This window comes from Furipterus horrens, unplaced genomic scaffold (genome assembly GCF_987537825.1).
Source record: "Furipterus horrens unplaced genomic scaffold, mFurHor1.1.pri manual_scaffold_11, whole genome shotgun sequence".
NCBI classification, from domain to species: domain Eukaryota; kingdom Metazoa; phylum Chordata; class Mammalia; order Chiroptera; family Furipteridae; genus Furipterus; species Furipterus horrens.
The window spans coordinates 81,548,069-81,568,010 of NW_028327181.1; the positions used below are offsets into that span (position 1 = coordinate 81,548,069).

At 37.0% G+C, this 19,942-nt stretch overlaps 1 protein-coding gene across 1 annotated transcript; it reads left to right on the forward strand.

Annotated features, from left to right (window-relative positions):
* The first annotated feature begins 1,217 nt into the window (after positions 1–1,217).
* On the forward strand, positions 1,218–19,872 carry MEIOC (meiosis specific with coiled-coil domain). The gene is made up of 8 exons (XM_090292932.1): positions 1,218–1,283; positions 1,818–1,952; positions 6,981–7,138; positions 9,518–9,622; positions 10,700–12,566; positions 13,042–13,176; positions 18,825–19,005; positions 19,643–19,872. Exons 1-8 carry the CDS (start codon positions 1,218–1,220, stop codon positions 19,870–19,872), a joined length of 2,877 nt encoding a protein of 958 aa, XP_090149058.1.
* Positions 19,873–19,942: the final 70 nt, after the last annotated feature.

The window sequence follows — 19,942 nt, forward strand, 5'->3', positions numbered from 1 at the left end:
CTCCCTTTCTTTCTCCCTTCCTTCTCTTTGCTTTAAAAAGGAATAAAATCTTAAAAAAATACCTAAAAAGGTTCATAGTTTTTCAAATTCTCTGGGTACTGAGAGAGAAAGAGAGAGATCGATTTGTTGTTCCACTTATTTATGCATTCATTGGTTGATTCTTGTATGTGCCCTGACCCAGGACGGAACCCATAACCTTGATGTATGGGAACAACCCTCCAGCCAACTGAACTACCCAACGAAATATAAAAACCCTAAAAGGTGCTTATTATGCTTACTTTTATCATCTTCAGTATTTCAACGCACACAATTTTTTCAGCATTATCTGGAGACAAAAATGCAAATGAGACTTACAACGTAAATGGCTTGTTCTGTGTAGATCAAAGTGAACTTTGTTCAAGAGTTACATTAACACTCAAATGCCTTCACCCCCACTGCAGCCTGGGACCTAGGACAGACGGCAGCTGTCACTCGGGAGGGGATTTCCCAACAGCACCCAACTCCATAAGGGGTTCCTCGCTCTCTATAAATGGGGATAGGTCTTTTAGTCCCCGGGAGGCTCCAAAGGATTCTGGGAGTTAGAGGGGGGTCAAAGGGGAAAAATTAAATGATGGCACAATGTGGGCAACGGATAGGTTTGTAACTATCAAGCGGCTGAATTGATTTCTCAAACCTTTCTACCACCTCCCTCACTTGTTTCACCCGGTTAAGCCCACCCTCCTGCCCCTTCCTCTATGCTCCGCCCCTTTACTCCCCTACTAGCCAATCATCGGGCTGGTGCTTGCCAGTCCGGGCCAATCCCGAACTCGTTTACTCTGAGCGGGAAAGGCTCAAAAGCTGTGAGAGAACGAGGGCGGCTAACCGTCCTCTGTTGTCCTTGTCTCTGAGGGACGGAGGGTAACAGGCTCTGGAGGCGGTTCCCCATTGGCTGGGCAGCGGGCCAATGAAGGGGTGCAAAGCGGAGGGGCGGGTCTCACAGGAGGGGGCGGGCCGGGGCTGGCTGGTGCCAAGTCGCGAGCCAGGGTAGGCAATGTAACGGCCTCTCCCCCGACCCTCCTTCCCCGCTCCGACCCCCCACCCCAGACCCGCTCTAGGCAGCGCCCGGGGCGGTGGCGGCAGCAGCAGCGGGGTGCGGGCTGAGGGAGCCGGGCCTCGACGCCTCCCCTCACACCCGTGCCCCAGGAGCTGTACCGAGTCCCAGAGGGGCTGGGAGGCTCATGGAGGTGAGAGGCGGACACCCCTGGCGGTCCCCTCACTCCTCAGGTCTAAGGGAGGGACTTGAGGTAACCGGTGGGGACGGTCAGGGTGTGGGTGGCGACCAGATTTGGAGGATGGCGACAGTAAGGAGAGGCTGAGGAGCGGGCGCATCACCAGACGCGGTTCTCTGAAGAGACCGCTGCCGGGCAGGCAGGTCGCTGGTGAGGAGCCCCAAGGGGGCGCCCAGGCTTTGCTTCGGGGACGGGCTAAGGGTGCGGAGATAGGCCGAGCAGGGGCGAGGGGTCGCAGCGCGGCTGAGAGGATGGGTTGCCCCGGCTGCCACTGCTGCCTTCACGTCGGGCCGCGGCAGCTCAGAGGCGCTGAGGCGGTGGCCAGCGGTGCAGGCCTGTCGGAGCAGGCGACTGTGGCGCCTTAGGGTGGGCCCACAGACGGCCGGAGGACTAAGGGAGTCCCAGGGACGCAAGCGCGGGCCCCAAATTAGTGGCCTCGGCCGTGATTCGGCATTAAGTGGGGCGAACAGTCGAGGTGAACAGTAACGGGCCATTTCAACTTGCCACTGAGTGATGGCTCTCTCCGTTTTCCTATTCCCGTTGGTGCAGCCCAAGGTGGCGTTCCGCGGAGGCGCGAATCGCTGCTTGAACCTCGGTGCAGACGCCAGCAGTAGACTAACGGATGTGTTCAACAGCGTGATGTTGACCGGCTCCCCTTCCTTCTATGATTGCTACAAATCGCAGGTGCATTAATCAGTTCTGCCTTGTGGTAGAGGATTTATTCTAATCAGATCCATTTATCCGAGCGGATTAACATAGGTCCAAGTTTAAGACTAGAAAACCATCAGGGTGGGGTGACTGTGGCAGGTGGGGGCGGGGGCAGGGGAGAGCAACACAGGGCGGGGCGATGGGACAACTGTAAGAGAACAAATTTTAAAATGTTTTAAAAAGAGACTAGAAAGCTGTAACAACATTTTAAATACAGTTTGCAGAATACATACTTTGCTTTGAAAACAAGTTAAGGAGTAATGTTTTCAACTGATTCTTGTTTTCACCTTGTCTTCAATGATGTCAGAAATGTAAGAAATCCATGTTTACTTAGTGACCTTAAAACACTTTTTCTTTTAAGCATTTATTGGAAGTCCGTACAAACATACTTTTGATAATTTAAAGGTGAAATTATTCTCTGGCTTTAACAATGTCTTACATTACATGCTACCATTTACCTCACCTAAAATATTTAATTTTGTTAGTCTTAGGGTAATGTAAGTTATTTTCAATTGAAATTATTTAACAAGGACATCAATGTTACACTTTGATACAACAATATCTCCTGAAATAAATTATTTAATCCACACTACAGCCTTATAAAATATTATACTCACTGTACTAACTGAGAAACTGAGGCTCAGAGACACCTTGATTTGTGCCCTAAATGACAGAGCCCAAGTGGAACCCAGGTTTTGCACTGCCAAGACCAGCATTCCACCACTCTCTATAATGTTTATATCACTACTAAAATTTACTTGAATTTATTTTCAGTTGTTTTAAGTATACCAAGGATATAAGTAGTACATTTTGCAGTTACCCAGATCTAATTAATATGCCAACCCCAAGCACTTGCATATTTAATTTCTGTAAATGTTTTAACTGAAAAGTATTCAGATATTTAAAGTATGTTTGAATCCATCACATTACTTTAGTTGTTTGTTTTATCCTGGGATATAAAATTTAAATCAATCTTTTAAAATGATTTAATTTTCTAATACTCAAAACTTATTTAAAAATGTGAAGTACATATACTTGAAAGAATATTCCCAAAATATATTTAGTTTCCAGTACTCTTTACCTTGTTTGATATTACATAATCTGAAAATGCTCCTTTTGTTTAAGCAACTATTTTTAAAAGATGAACAATTATTTATGTCACTTTGGATGCTTCACATCTAAAAGAGAGTTAAGGTAAGCCTATGATAAAAACTTCAAACTAAAAGAATAAAAATATGAAAGTTCTGAAGATAAAACATCTTTGTAAAAGTTACTGACACATAGAAAGGTAGTTTTTTGTGGCACTCTTAGCAAAATCTCTTCTGTGCCTTAGTTTCCTCAGTTTCAGAATAGTCATCATGATATAAATAAGCTATAAGCAAGAAAATTATGTGTGGGTTTCAAATAGTCATCATAACCAGAATTTAAACACGTAAGGTTGTAAAATATTTGAAATTCATGAAGATGGTTGATTGAAAGGTATTAATTTTCATATTTTATTGGTATTCCATAATCTCAGTATTATATTTCTAAAATGCTGTTTTTCAATTATGTCTATGAATAAGAACAAAAATTTCGGACTACTTTGATCTAACTATTGTCTTCTCTTTTTATGTAAATTTTAATTAAGAGAATAAAAACAATAAGAAATTTTTTTAGCCAAGATTATATTCTTCTCTATTTGTAAGTACAGGGTGGTGCAAAAGTAGGCCTACGGTTGTTTGAATGGAAAATAATACAATAATACATAATAATACTACAAGAATAAACTTTGTGTTTCATATACTCAACTGTAAACCTTCATTTGCCCCACAATGTATAAGATAATATCATTTCTACAGTGTTATATCTGGATATTTGTAGTCATTACATCTCAGGTTTTAGAAGTTCCTTATTTGGAGAGTTAAAAATTCTGAACCTATACTTTCAGATTTTTTTTTTTTTATTGCACACACTTCTGCTTTAATAACTTTATTAACTGCTAATGAAAATTAGAACTTTTCTGGGATCTTCTCACAAGATTTTTCTTTACTCTTAAAGTGCTTTCTTTTCAATGAAGCCATCTTTGGAGTTCATCTTTACTCTCACCTTATCTGTCATTTTGACTCCAATCTGATATTCCTCTTCTTCTGGGCTAGATGTTCAAATTTTAAAAGTAGTTTTAAGTTAAGGAAAGGTCGTTTCTCCACAGTTCAGTTCTCTGCAAAACTTCCATCTCCCACTGAAAGTCATAGTTCAGGAGTGAAGCAATCACATGCTAGAACTTCAGGGCCAATTAGAAATGTTATTATGAACACTTGCATTGGTCGACCTCATTTATCACAAGCCTGAAAATGCACAGTCCTGAAAAAGGTGGCCTCCCTGTGCACACATGCGATATTTAAAAAGGAGAGGGCAATATGGGGGGGGGGGGTGTTTGATCACCAAAATCAGCACAATGAAGACAAAACAGTAATTAAAGGGCAGTAAAATTCAAATTACCAGACGTTTTAAAGAGATGGGGGGAGGGCGTTCGGTTTTCAATTCAATTTGAACACCACATTACAAAAGAACTATTTTAAAAATAAAAAAGGACTGAGGAAAAATAAAAAGAATATCTCAACTGTTGAATAACCCCTTGTTACTGATAAACTTCAATCACATCTTCTTCCTCCATTCCCAGTTCTTTTGGAGTGTGATTATTAGCAATTCTCTGACCTTCAAAGAGAAGCCTGAGTGAATTAATTGGAACTCCCTGTCCTTGACAGTATGATTCTTTGAGCTTCTTGAGATGCGTTGTTATTTTCACTTTGAAGTGAATCTTGCTGCTGTCCAATGACTAAGTTTAATGTATTCTCCTTCCTTCTTATCCCCCAAGTCCTCAGTTGAAGGTTTTGCCTCCCTCCCAGGGAGGTAGAAGCTGAGTTCTGCAAGGGGGGATGATTTAAGGGAGGCCATGACCAGAGGCCCAGACTTCTTTAATGAAGCATTTTCTAGAATAAAATACTTCTAAATATTTAATCTTTTATTTGTTGTTTATTAAATTCATTCTACTACTTCAAGTATTTCAAATTATTTTCACTGCTTCTAAATTCTTTTTGGAAGGAGACAGGATTTTAAATCATTAAAATCTTAAAATTCAAAATTTTTAACTTATTTACTCAAAGTTCATTATAGAAATGTTCACCAGAAAAAGAAAAATTAACTGGTATTTTTCTTCTAATTGTAGTAATATATATATTTTTAAGATTTTATTTATTTTTAGAGAGAGGGAAAGGGAGGGAGAAAGAGAGGGAGAGAAACACCTAAGTAAGAGAGAAACACTGATTTGGCCAGGGACTGAACTTGGAACCCAGGCATGTGCCCTGACCAGGAATCAAATTGGCAACATTTTGCTTTGCAGAACAATGCCCAACCAACTAAGCCACACCAGTCAGGGCTAATTGTAATAATATCTTTAAAATTGCTGAAGAGATCACAACATTGTATATATCATCTCATTCTTATAATATCTCTTGGAAGTAGAAACAAGACTGAAAATAAAATATATTGTTTCAAAAGGCCCTAGAGTAGGAATAAGAAGGCCTTGAGCTTGGGTTTTAGTTTTGTCACCTATGGGCTCAGTAACTTGCAGCCTCAGTTTTCTTACTTTTATTTTTATTTTTTTAAAGATTTTATTTATTTATTTTTTTAGAGAGAGTGGACGGGAGAAAAACATCAATGTGTGGTTGACTCCTACGTGCCCCCAACTGGGGACCTGGCCCACAACCCAGGCATGTGCCCTGACTGGGAACCGAACCTGTGATCCTTTGGTTCAGAGGCCAGTGCTTAATCTACTGAGCCACACCGGCCAGGGCAGTTTTCTCATTTTTAAAAGAGAATACCCAGCTCTGACCCTTGTGGCTCAGCCGATTGCGTGTAGTCCCGCAAAGTAAAAGGTCGTAGGTTCAATTCCTGGTCAGGGCACATGCCTGCGTTGTGGGTTTGGTCCCCAGTTGGGGTGCATAGGAGAGGCAACTGATTGATGTTTCTCTCTCACAGTGATGTTTCTTTCCCTCTCCTTCTCCCTCCCTTCCTGACAGCCTTGGTTCCCAAAGCATCCCCCCCCCTCCCCACCCACCCTGCAGCTGTCTGGGAGTTTCCCATGATGGTGGGGTACATCAACCCGAGCTCCGTTTGGCCTTGGTGAGCGCTAGACTCAGCTGCGAGATAACAACTGAATTCAATAGTTTCTTTTTTCTTCCCTCTATAAAACAGCCCCTCCTTCCATAGGACCCCCGGAGTTGGGCTATTGGCAGCACGGCTTCTTCCCCACTTGCTGATTCCCTCAAATAAACTTCTTTTCTCTGCTCGCTGCCTCCTCATGGTTATCTGAGTGACACCGTCCTTACACTTCCCTCTCTAAAAAAATACATAAAATCTTAAAAGAATAAAATAAAATAGAATACTCATGTCACAAGGTTAAATGAATACAACAATGTATATAGGATTTGTTTCAAATTCTACATAAATGTACATTCACTTTTTTAAAAACAGATTTGGGACATTAAGACTGAGTTTTGTAAATGTTTCATGAAAAATAACACTGCTAGTGTCCACATTATACTCCTCTGTTCAAAAAATTAGAACTGCAATAATTGTAGGTGTTTTATACTAGGTATAAGCAACAACTACCCCCAGAGGTCAGATTAAATCTACCAAGTGCTTGTTTTTGTAAAAAAAAAAAAAAAAAAAAAAAAAAAAAATTATTGGAAAAGAGCCACATCCTTGTTTACATATTGTATATCTATGGTTTCTTTCAATAGAGGCCTTAACAATAAGCAAACCCTAGTATTTATTATCTGGCCCTTTACAGAAAAAACTGACCAATCCCTAGTGTAAAGCAAACTTAAATGGCTATCTAGATTTGATTTTGTCTCTCAAATGTTATGCATGTTATTTTCTGTTTTTTATTACACAACTAATATTCTCTAATAAATGTAGTTCTGATGTATCTGATACACAAGCATTTCATTAAAATTTCAGAATGAAGACAATGTTGACCTAAGGCAGACCTATACTCCACTTTCTTCATCAACGGAATATGCAAGTTCTGTAGATTCTTCGCTTCTCTATGCACCATGGTCTACTTACGGAGATGATATTAAGCAGCCTTCTAATTCTCAGATTAATGTAAAGAACAGGTAAATTAATAAATTATATTTCTCAGGCTAAATGAAATGTTTTGAAGTTTAATTACATGGAAACCCAGTTGTATTAGCTCTTTGATCCCTGTATCAGCATTTTAATTTTATCTTTTTAATTTTTGTTATGGCATAATTTTATGTTTACCATACTTTTAGGAAACCCTAAACTAGGCATATGTATATAATTATATGTATATAATTTTTAGCTTATTACTATTTTTTATTCATTAGAGAAGCACCTTTAGTGAGTAAATCTTGAGTTCCTCTTTTGGAAGATATATAAATGAGTTAGAACTTTTAGATAGATTTTTTTATCCAATTCTAAATTTTGAATAATTTTTTCCTTCACAAGTACACAACAAACATGATTTATAAGATACTTTAAATTATTTTTCTATTCAATTCTACAAATAAGGGACTACTCTATGCCAGATTCACTCTTGGTGGAGATACTAGCATTAACATGGCAAATATTATCCCTGCCTTTATACATTTTACAATACTAATGATGATGATGATTTGCCATGCACTGCAAATATAGTGAAGCTGAAAAGAGGAAGATTAGAATATTATGGGAGCCTACTGCAAAGAAAATCCTAGGGGAGTAACTACCTTTATTTTTTAATTATGTATAAGGGAGCATTTGAGAGAACTTGATGCATCTTTAGTTTAAGTAGGAAATAATTATTTTTAAAGTCTTCATTAAAAATTGTTAAAACTTTTGGTAAATTCTCTATAAAATAGTGATTTTATTAGAAAGATTATATAATATATAATTCTATAAAAAACAAATATATATTTTTAACTTGATAGGGTGTTCACTGAAAAAATTAAGACTTTCTAGGCCCTGGTTAGAGCATCGTCCCAATACCCCAAGGTTGCGAGTTTGATCCCCCGTCAGGGCACATACCAAAGAATGCATAATTAAATGGAAAACAAATCAGTGTTTCTCTCTCTCTCTTCTTCTCTCTCTAAAATCAAAAAATAAAATTTTTTTTAGGAAAGACTTTACAAAAATATATAAAAGGAAGCAGAAGTCCACCTTAAACCTGCCTCCCCACCTCCCAATAACAACTATTAATAGTTTAGCATATATTACATTGAATATTTTTAGATATATACTAACACATTACTATATAAAAGCTTTATACTGAATATTTGTGAAATAACATGGCTTAGTGGAAAAAGACCATTTGTTTAGCAAGTAACATTTTGGCAAATCATATATCCTTGCAAAATACATGTTCCTTTTTTTAAAAGATTTTATTTATTTATTTTCAGAGAGAAGGAAAGGGAGGGAGAAAAAGAGGGAGAAAAACATTGATATATCAGAGAAACATCAGTTGATTGCCTCTCACAAGCCACCAACTGGGGACCTGGCTCACAACCCAGGAATGTGCCATGACTAGGAATCAAACTGGTGACCTTTCAGTTGGCAAGCTGATGCTCAATCCACTGAGCCACACCAGCCAGGGCACAAGTTTCTTAATTATCTCAAATGATCATTCATTCAACAGCTTAATGATTACTAATACTTACATTATGAAGATCAATGAAATGTTTGAGTGTCATGCAAATATAAAGTATTTTTATTTCTAAAATGTCCTAACACTATTAAATGTTAAAAACAACATATGAGAAAACAAGAAGTTATAATTTAAAACAACATATTACTTCTAGGAACAAATTACCCAAAATCCATAGGAGGTAAAAAGATACAAATTTTCCATCTCTTTATGGTTTTTACATTTTGTATTGTTTATAGACAATGTTAGTCACCAGGTAGAATTTCAGGTACATAGAAATCTGGTCACCTCTTTGGCAAAGATTTAGAGAGCCCCTAAGTCTGTTACATTTAAGGGACAACTGCAATATTGCTGTGGTATCTAGGATGATCATATCTCATTTTACTTTCTAATCCAACATTTAATATAAAGAGACACAAAAATAGAGCAACAGGTTCATATGGTTTTCAAATCACAAATGAAAAATCTGAGCAACTTGTTGATGGAAGGATGTAAAATAGGACCAGACATGCTTTCAGGAGCAGCCATGGGACCAGGCATCATAGGTTAGAGATTTATATTTTGGTCACCTAAAATGAATAGCATGTGTTTTGAAGAAATAAGAGGTAAGCATACATTGTGAACTAGACTTAGGATTTGAAATGGAGGAGAAATTTTTACATAGCATAGACAGTAAGCTAAAGTGAGAATTTTTCTTGAGTTCTTGTTCCCTCTTTATTTGAAATTATGGTGTAGATTCAATCCAAATATTTTATAGAAAATAATGGTAGGATAAGTCTGGAAATAGAAATCAATATGTTGATTTCAGTGTGAGTAAAATAATTTACATATGATATTCATTTATTTTTAGGATTCAGACAGAAAGAAATGACTATGGTAGTGAAACAGACTTATATGGACTTGTATCTAACATTTTGGAAGAACAAGATAAATCACAGTCATATTTTGCTGATGGGTTAGTATATCCTATAAGCTATATAGTAATCTTTAAAATTCACATACAGAATGAGGCAAAAGTAGGTTTACAGTTTGAATACACAAAATAGTTTATTCTGTTATTTATTATTGTATTATTTTCCATACAAACAACTGTAAACCTGCTTTTGCCACATCCTGTATACTAGATTATCCTATTTAATAATTTCTACTTTTACTTAATAGAGGATCATCTGACAGTAGATATCTTTTTTTAAATTGTTAATGCATCTTTTTTTTTTTTTTGGCAGTAGATATCTTAATTCAAATACTTGTTTTTAGAAACCTTGATTTTGAAGTCCTTGCATAAAGTTGAAAGTTTCACCCAAAGGTTTAATTTTCTATTAAGAACTTTAATTTGGAAAATTATTCTTTTATAATTCAGAGCTATTTCCTTTGAGTTCATGAGCTAAAATTTGGCTTAAAGGGTATAAATTCTAAGGAATTTTTATACATATATCCCAAAGAATAAAACTATAATTTCTGCTGTGCAGAAATCAATATGGATTTTACTCATTTGGTAAAAAATTTTTAAATATATATTAATTGTTTTAATTGGGTGTTAAAGCCATATTACCCAAATGCCCTATTTTATAAATAGTGAAATATACAGAACACATGTAACCAATTAAAATATTTTAATTTCAATAATGGTTTCAACAAGACATCTTTTTTTCATTGAAAAATTGTGATCAACATGTTTGTATTATGTAATAATTAAAGGGAAAACTGACTTTGTTTTCTGTTTACTATAGATAAAATATTCATGTAAGACCATGCAGTCATCAGCCTCAGACATTATTATTTAATGCCTCTTGGGAAAGTATAGTAAAGACATATTAAGATTAAAGTACATGTTTATATAGCATATAGCACATTTCAAGCAATAGATAATTATTTGAATATAATGGTAGCATATAAGGCAAAATTGGAAAGGATTAGAGAATGGTGGGGTGAGGTGAGATAAATGCTTTTGAAAATTTTTCCTACCTTCTGCACTGAGAACATAAAGTCTTTTAAAACCTAAATTGTAATTAAATACATTTACCTGTTCTAGGACCTGTTCCTCCAATTTGAAGTCAGTTTGGCCAATGAACACAAGTAGATTTGGAGATCACCATGACCTGTTAACAGAAACCAAAAGGCCGATAGACACAGCCATCTCTCAGCAAGCTTTTTATAGTGGTGAATCTGTGTCAGGAGTGGAAAAGCAATACCTGCATAATAGTAATCTCACACCACAACAAAAAATAGATGAACTTTATCATGGATTTACTGCTTTAGACCTTGAAGACCAATGGATGTACCCCTCTCGAAATGATCATTCTAACTGTTACAATGTTCAGGCAAATGATACAGCTAAGACAACATTCCAAGAATATCCATTTATCAAAAACTGTTTTACACCACAAGCGGGCCTGTCTGACATCATGAAAGAATCTGGACTTGATACTTACCCTTATGGAAGAGAGAAAATGTGTGTTAAAAGCCTTGAAGCACCATTACAGCAAAAAAGGGCAGAGATATTTCTTTCCCAGTTTAATAGATACAATGAGAATGCAGATTATTGTAGATACCCAGAATATGCTCATCCTAATAAGGCTAAGCTTAGTAAGTGTTCTAATTTTAGTGTCCAAGATAGTAAAAAGTTAGCCAATGGCACACCTGAACCACCAACTCTAGAAGCAGGCATGTACTCAAAGTTATTTCAGGTTAAACCAGCAAATCAGAAAAAAATGGAAGAGACAATACCTGACCAGCAGAATTTCACATTTCCAAAAACTACACCACACCTGACAGAAAAACAGTTTGCAAAGGAAGCAGCATTTACTGCTGATTTTGGCTTGAAATCAGAATATGGACTAAAACCTCATACAGTTTGTCCAGCTAATAATGATTTTGCTAATGTGACAGAAAAACAACAGTTTGCTAAAGCTGATCCCCCAAATTCTGAGTATTATAAATCAGTGAATTTATTGTCAAACTCAGCAACATCTTTAGGAGGTATCAACTTAAATAGGCCAACTTGGATGAATGTCCACACAAAAAATAACACACCTATTCTTTATCGAAATCAAGGTAACTTGATGAAATTAAATAGTCATTTAAGTGCAGCTTCTAAAGGTACTAACCATTCTTCAGATTTCCCCCAACTATACACAAATTTAACTCCAAATGGCAATTTGTTACAGAAGTATTGTCAAGAAAACCCTTCAGCATTTTCTAGCTTTGATTTCAATTATAAAGGTGCAGAAAGAATTCAATCTGTCAATCACATGGAAGGACTGACAAAGACTGTCGAAGAAAATCTCTTTGAATTTGTTACCGATAAAAAAATAAAGCAGCCAAACGGATTTTGTGAAAACTATTCAGCTCAGCAGTATGGGATCATTGAAAATGTAAACAAACATAATTTTCAAGCTAAGCCCCAGAGTGGACACTATGATCCTGAGGAAGTTCCAAAGCATTCAGATGGCTTATTTCAAAATACATATCAAGATCTGTTGGAGGCACAGAGTCATTTTAATAGCCACAGACAGGGAAGTGGAGACAACAGTATTAATAGTCGAGTGAATCGCACACAGGCGTCATGCTTTTCTAATTATATGATGGGAGATTTAAGGCATAATCAGAGTTTTCAACAACTTGGTTCAAATGGGTTTCCCCTAAGATCCACCCACCCGTTTGGCCATTCAGTTGTTCCACTGTTGGATTCCTATGATTTGTTTTCTTATGATGACTTAAGCCATTTATACCCTTATTTTAATGATATGATGTATGGTGATAATTCCTTTTCTGGTTTTGTACCATCTTTTGGATTGCAAAGACCAATTAAAACCCGTAGTGGGCCAGCCAGTGAACTTCATATTCGTCTAGAAGAGTGCTATGAACAATGGAGAGCATTAGAAAAGGAGAGAAAAAAGGTAACACAAAGCATCCATTTAGGAGTAACTTAATATAGCCCTATTCTCATTTTGTTTACCTTAGTGTACTTTGAGTACTTGCCTTATTTCAAAGCTGAATTCTTCTCTAATGGGCAGTATTTTTAAAGTCCATGACTATTAATGAAATAATAGGTGACTTAAAGACTAAAAAAGCTTGGGGTTAAAAAAATTTGTTACTTATATAAAGTTTATTTGCCAATGAAGTAGACTTTTTCCTTAATAGGTTAAAAGTTAATTTCTTTGAATTTTTAAAGTGTTAAACTGCGGAGTGTTCTGGTATTTTATTTGCATTAAGTATGACAGAAAAATACTGTGGTTTGTATTTGCTGCCTTTTGATACCAAAACAATTATTATTTAAAGGAGTAATTTTCAATTTATTGCTTAGGCCTAAGAGATATATTACAATTGAATCATATTTGGAAAAATGTGATTATATAATTATATTCTTTACAGACTGAATTGGCCCTGGCCAAAAATTACCCAGGAAAAAAAGTATCCAGTACTAACAATACTCCAATTCCAAGGCTGACTTCCAACTCATCTAGAGTTGATCGCTTAATTGTGGATGAACTTCGAGAACAAGCCAGAGTAAGCTGTGAAAATTGCCAATAGTGGACTTTTAAATTGCTTGATAATTTTTTTTTAATTCTCACCCAATGACATTTTTTTTTCATTGCTTTAAGAGAGGGAGGAAGGGAGAGGGAGAGAGGGAGAGAAAACATCCAGTACACACCCTGACCAGGGATCAAGCCGCAATCTTTCAGTTTCCTGAATGACATTCCAACCAACTGAGCCACACTAGCCAAGGCTAAATTTTTAAAACATTTCAACAAGTTAAAATTCTAAAGGATTTTAAAATCACATTCATGTGTAACTTTCTGAAGTATTTTCATTGTAATTTTTAAGCAAAAATCATTCTGAATATTATTTATAGGAAAAGTCCTATTTCTTAGTCACAAACTTTGTTTTCTAGCTTGATGAGCAAGCTATGCTTGCATTATATAAGGAATTACCATACTTAATTTTCTTAGCCCTGTACTCTTAAGTTATTCAACAAAAAAGTATATACAGCAGTGTATTAAATGTTGATAAACTGAAGTATGTAGGTAAGCATAATTTATAAAATATCTTTGTTTTGGGAAAGTAGTATATTACTTCAAGTAAAGTGTTGTACAGAATACTGATACTAAGTCCTTTTGTAATTTAATAAAGGATTTCTATTATCTCTTGTAATTTCAGGATTTTCTAATCAACTTTAATAGAGTAGGGTAAATATTTTTCATTTTTTGATCTTCCTCTCCTAAAAAGTTATAATTTTCCAAGTAGAAATTGATGAAGATTCCTTAGAAAAAGCATGCAGTGAAATAGGTTGCCTCTATGATTGAATAAAAGCCATTTTAGGAATTAGAAAAATCAATATAACAGAGTCTATTTTATTGAATATCAGTTTCTTACTTGTACCATGCTGTCATTAAAATATAAATATGAACTATTTCAGGGGAAAAGATTGATTTTTACCTAGCTTTCAGTTGAGATTCTTTTATCAAATTTGTATATAAGTTCTTTGACTTCATTCTTTCCTATATTATTCTTAACTCCCCCCTGTCTATTTTGTATCAACCAATTATGCTTCTTAATCCCTGCACCATTTCCCCATTTCTCCCCCTTCCCCATCCTAGCTGATAACCCTCCAAATGATCCCCATACCTATGATTCTGTTCCTATTCTGGTTTGCTTAGTTGGATTTTGTTTTTATTTTTTGATTCAGTTGTTGATAGTTGTGAGTTTGTTGTCATTTTAGGGTTCATAGTTTTGATCTTCTTTTTCTTAAATAAGTCCCTTTTACATTTCATATAATAATGGCTTGGTGATGATGAACTCTTTTAGCTTTACCTGGTCTGGGAAGCACTTTATCTGCCCTTCCATTCTATATGATAGCTTTGCTGGATAGAGTAATCTTGGTTGTAGGTCCTTGATTTTCATCACATTGAATACTTCTTGCCAGTCTCTTCTTGCCTGCAAAGTTTCTTTTGAGAAATCAGCTGAGAATCTTATAGGCACCCCTTTGTAGGTAACTCTCTGCTTTTCTCTTGCTGCTTTTAAGATTCTCTCTTTATCTCGAAACTTTGGCATTTTAATGATAATGTGTCTTGGTGTGGTCCTTCTTGGGTCTAGCTTGTTTGGGACTCTCTGTGCTTCCTGGACTTGTATGTCTATTTCCTTCACCAAATTTGGGAAGTTTTCATTCATTATTTTTTTTAATACGCTTTCAATTTCTTGCTCTTCCTCTTCTCCTTCTGGTACCCTTATGATTCGGATGTTGGCACGTTTAAAGTTGTCCCAGAGGTTCCTAAGCCTCTCCTCATTTTTTTTTCAATTCTGTTTCCTCATTCTGTACTGGTTGACTGTTTTTTTTCTTCCTTATGTTCCAAATCATTGACTTGAACCCCGGTTTCCTTCCCTTCACTATTAGTTTTGTGTGGATTTTCCTTTGTTTCATTTAGCATAGCCTTCACTTCTTCCCTATGCATTTGCCATACTCAAGCATATCTGTCAAGCCTCTGAGCAGCTTTATCACCTGTGTTTTGAACTCTGCCTCTGTTAGGTCGGCTATCTCCTTGTTTGTTAGGTTGGCTATCTCCTCGTCACTTAATTCTCCCACTGGAACCTTGATTTGTTCCTTCTTTTGGGCCATACTTCTCTGTCTCCTCATCTTGACAGGCTCCTGTGTTTTTTTGCCTGTGTCTTAGGTAGAGCTGTCGCTCCTGTTAGTTGTAAGGGGCGGAGCTTTAGGTATTTGTCAGTATGGGCGACCGGTACTGGTTTGCACAGTAAGAAGCAATGAGGCTTTATTTTCCCGGGTGCTGGGACTGTGAGCTGCAGGGTCTGGTCTGGTACTGGGAGCTGTTCACAGGTGTCCCTCCCTACTTTTCAAAACATGTGACTGCTTTCTGCCAGAGTGCTGCTGCAGCTGCTGCTGACCACACTGCATCCTCTGCCCCGTCTCCACCCCTCCTATCTGTCTGGATGAGTATTTCTTCTTTATATCTTTGTTTGTTGGACTTCCATGCAGCTTGATTTTCTGGAACCTCTGGTTGTCTCTAGTTTTGAGGTAGTTGTATTTCTTCTTAGTTGTGGAGGGAGATACAGCGTGTCTGTCTAGGTCTCCGTCTTGGACGGAAGTCCTAAAACTTCAGTTTTTAATTATGTTTTCTTAAAACCATTCCAAGTTAAAATATCTTTTTCTCAATAATACACTTCTCAGCAATAAATCAAAGTGTTGCCAACTGTGGGTATTAAGAAATACACTTTACCAATTTTGGAATGTGTTATATTAAGTTAGAAGGTTATTTTTACAGCTATTATAATAATTCTTTTTATATTTAGTAACATTAGATCAATAATACACAGAGGCCAAAAATATTTTCACATGTACTATTTTCTGGTTTACTAGTTTTATAGAATTCTGAAAAGAGCTCTTTTAAAAAGTTTATTAAATCCAGCTGGTGTTGCTCAGTGGATTGAGCGCCAGTCTGTGAACCAAAAGGTCACCAGTTCAATTCCCAGTCAGGGCACATGCCTGGGTTGCCAGCCAGCTCCAGCTCCCAATTTGGGGGCTTGTAAGAGGCAACTGATTGATGTATCTCTCACACACTGATATTTCTCTCCCTCTTTTCCTCCCTCCCTTCCTCTCTCTTCCCCTCTCTCTAACAGTAAATAAGTGAAATATTTTTAAAAATTTTTATTACAAATCACCAGTGCAGCCCTGGCCAAGTGGCTCAGCTGGTTGAAGTGTCATCCCATACACCAAAAGACTGACAGTTCAGTCCTGGTCAGGGCATATCTAGGTTGCAGGTTCAATCCCCAGTCAGGGTGCGTGTGGCGTGTGTGGGAGGCCACCAATCACAACGTTTTTTCTCCCAACCCGTTCCTCTCTCTCTAAAATCAATAAGCATCTCCTCAATTGTTTCTTGCTCACATCCATGTTTTTATTTCTCCTTCTCACTCCCTTCCTCAGGTGAGGATAAAAAATAATAACTAAAAAAAGCGTATTCCCAGGTGAGGATTTTTTAAAATTTAAATCACCAGTGCATATTTCTTTTTTTACACTTAATCAAAATGATTGTCTTATTTAAAAATATATGTAATTGGTAGTTTATTGGAATTTTTGATAATGTTTTTTGTTTTGTTTTGTTATCCAAGAATCTAGCTGGTTATAGAGTTGGGAGAAAAATATTTTAATACCTGTACACTTTTGTTTTCTCCATGGGCCTGAACTGGCATATACTTATTCCAAAGAAACTTGATATGAGTGTGAGGGTAGAGGCATTCATTCAGGTACTTTTAGTTTCTTAATTGAGAGCTATTTTTCTACTCTTTGCAATCACTGAACACCAAGTGCTTATGTGAATTTTAAATCACTTAGTTCCCAAGGGCAATTATTCAAAAAGTTCTCTTTCCTTACACTTTCCAAAGTTAAAATTTTATACAAGTTAGGATTATGAGACATATTCCCCTTACTGATTTAATGTATCACTGCCCTTTTAAAAACTTAATCAACCAAAAGATCGAGAGCTTCCTACTTTTTCTTAGAAGTTCTGATAATTACAGGATTTATTTTTTTATTTTTCATCGCAAGATGTCGATTCAACACGGGAGGAGACAGATACCGTGTCACTCCCGAGTCGGACTGCACAGCCATTCTTGGAGGTGCAGATAGACTCTTAAGAAGCTACACCATCGTCTCTCGAGACGGACGGCTGCCAACGACGATTTTTTTATTATTTCAACATAAATATATATCAGTATTTTCTGGATTATGGATTCCTTAAAACTACCATTGTCAGGATTATTATCTGAATGTTTCTGATTTTCAAAAGGAGAACACTGGAGGCCCAAAAAGAACTTGCTGAAGTCAGGATTAATCAGTCTACGACTTTTCCCTTAGTTTATTTTCTTCTCCTTTAGATTACAATAACTTCTAATAACACTATTTTCCAAAAGCAGTGTAAACAGTGTCAGATCTTATATTTGCACACTGTTAATGACGTGGGAATGTTTGATTTTTCCATTGTTGTTTATTCGCATTAACTGACTATCTGAAAGCTTTTAGAATTAACATACAAGGGGAGACCCGCCCCAAAATGGAATTTATTTTTAAAATGTATATTTATCCTCACATGTTTAAACTTCAGTCACCTTCAAAGTACTCTCCATTTGATGCAATCCACCTATCAAGATGTTTTTTCCATGCTCAAACAAGTTTTTGAACTCATTGATTTTGATGCCTTTTAGTGTTTCTGCTTTTTGTTCCACCTCTTCCACATCGGCAAAACGTTTCCCTTTGAGTACTCTTTTCATTAGGGAAGAAAAAAGTTGTTGGGGGCAAGATCTGGTGAATAGGGAGGGTGGGGCACAGGGGTCATGCCATTTTTGGTCAAAAACTGCTGAACACTCAGTGCAGTGTGGGCAGGTGCACTGGTAAATCACCCATCATGAAATAGACAAATGCATTGAAAGAGTCTTCAAAAAAATTCACTGAAGCTAAATGAAGTCTCTCACAACAACGCCAGCTGGTACACTGATACAGATGGGTTCCTAGAACACTAGCATAGCAGGGACAGCCTGCCCTACAAGGGGCCCGCCCTCCCTGAGATAATTCTGTTTTTTTCTTTTTGGGTCCCACCCTGGCCTGATAGCTCAGTTGGTTAGAGCGTCATCCCAATATGCCAAGGTCACAGATTCAATCTCCCATCAGGGCACCTACAAGAAGCAACCAGTGAGTGCATAAATAAGTGAAACAATAAAATCGATGTTTGTCTCCCACTTCCTCTCTCTCTCAAAAAACAAAAAAAAAGGTACAATAGATTGACTTTCCACCTTTGTTTACCCCAACATGGTGTCAAGACACAGTAAGCATTCATTTATTTATTAACTATTATTGCTTTCTGCTTCATTGAAGATGTTTTTCATTTTTCATTTTTAAGATTCTACTTATTTTTAGAGAGGGAGAGAAACATCAATGTGTAGTTGCCTCTTGCGCACCCCCAACCTGGGTCTTGGCCCACAACCCAGGCATATGCCCTGACTGGGAATTGAACCAGTGACACTTTGATTCGCAGGCCAGCACTCAATCCACTGAGCACACCAGCTAGGGCTGAAGATTTGTTTTTACGTAAGTTAATGACAGGCAATGTGGTTACATGCCTTATCAAAATTTAAAATCTTTCCCTTAGGTTGTAACTTTACTAGGCAAAATGGAACGGCTTCGAAGCTCTCCCCTTCATGCCAATATCTCTACTGCTCTTGATAGACACTTGGAGTCCATTCACATTGTACAGTCACGCAGAAAGGATGAAATTGTTAATGCTTCAAATCGGCAAAAGCAAGGAGTTCCCAGATGCCAAAATGACAGAGGTACAAATATTAATTCATATTCTTTTTTTTAAATTAAATTTTCATTTTTAGAGAAACGAAGGGAGGAAGAAAGAGAGGGACAGAAACATTGGTGTAAGAGAAACATCAATTGGCTACCTTCCATTCATACCCCAACTGGGGACCAAATCCGCAACCCAGGCATGTTCCCTGACCAGGAACCAGACTTGTGGTCCCTCACTTGACAGAATGATGCCCAACCAACTGAGCCATACCAGTCAGGGCTGCATATCCTTTTGATAAGGCAATGAGGTAATTTAAATGTTAATAAAATCAGATTCTAAGGTTAAAAGGTTGGATTTCTAAGATTTAAACTTATCTAAAGAATAAATTGGTAAATAATGCCCACATAACCTACTCCAAAAGTACCTTTGTTAACTTTATTTGTTTAATTACAATTCCATCAAAGTCTATGTCCTACCCAAAGCATAGACATCATACAAGTCAGAAATAAAGTGTCAACACTTTTAAATGTTAAGAACTTTGATTAGCTCAGTCAATATCCATCATTCTTTTATAAAAATGTTTGATCATTGAGTAGCACAGCACTGGGCTTTAAGAGTTAAGGGAAACTTTAATAGTATCTAATGTGAACTGGCTCTGCATGTTTTCTTTACAGAAGTTTTTGCCCTTGCTTCAGCGATTAAAGAGATGTGTGTGGCTACTCGGAAGGCACGCACTACTCTATGGTGCGCACTGCAGATGACCTTGCCCAAAACTGCCAATACAGCTGGCCAAATAGATGTGGAAAAGGCTTTACAAGATATAGTAAACTGTGAAGATAAAGGCCGTGAAAGCATCAATAGTAGCAATCCAATGAATCAGAGAGGTGATGCAAACAAACATTAAGGAAATGCCAGCAGAAAGAATAAAAAGCTGATAGGTAAATGTATCAAGACATGCTCAACAATTTTAATGA

Excerpts from the sequence above, each read along its gene's own strand:
- MEIOC (XM_090292932.1), top strand. The coding sequence starts at position 1,218 with ATGGAGGTGAGAGGCGGACACCCCTGGCGGTCCCCTCACTCCTCAGGT. Across the intron at positions 7,139-9,517 it reads CAGATTAATGTAAAGAACAG|GATTCAGACAGAAAGAAATG; the intron begins GTAAATTAATAA and ends ATTTATTTTTAG. Across the intron at positions 9,623-10,699 it reads CAGTCATATTTTGCTGATGG|GACCTGTTCCTCCAATTTGA; the intron begins GTTAGTATATCC and ends TACCTGTTCTAG.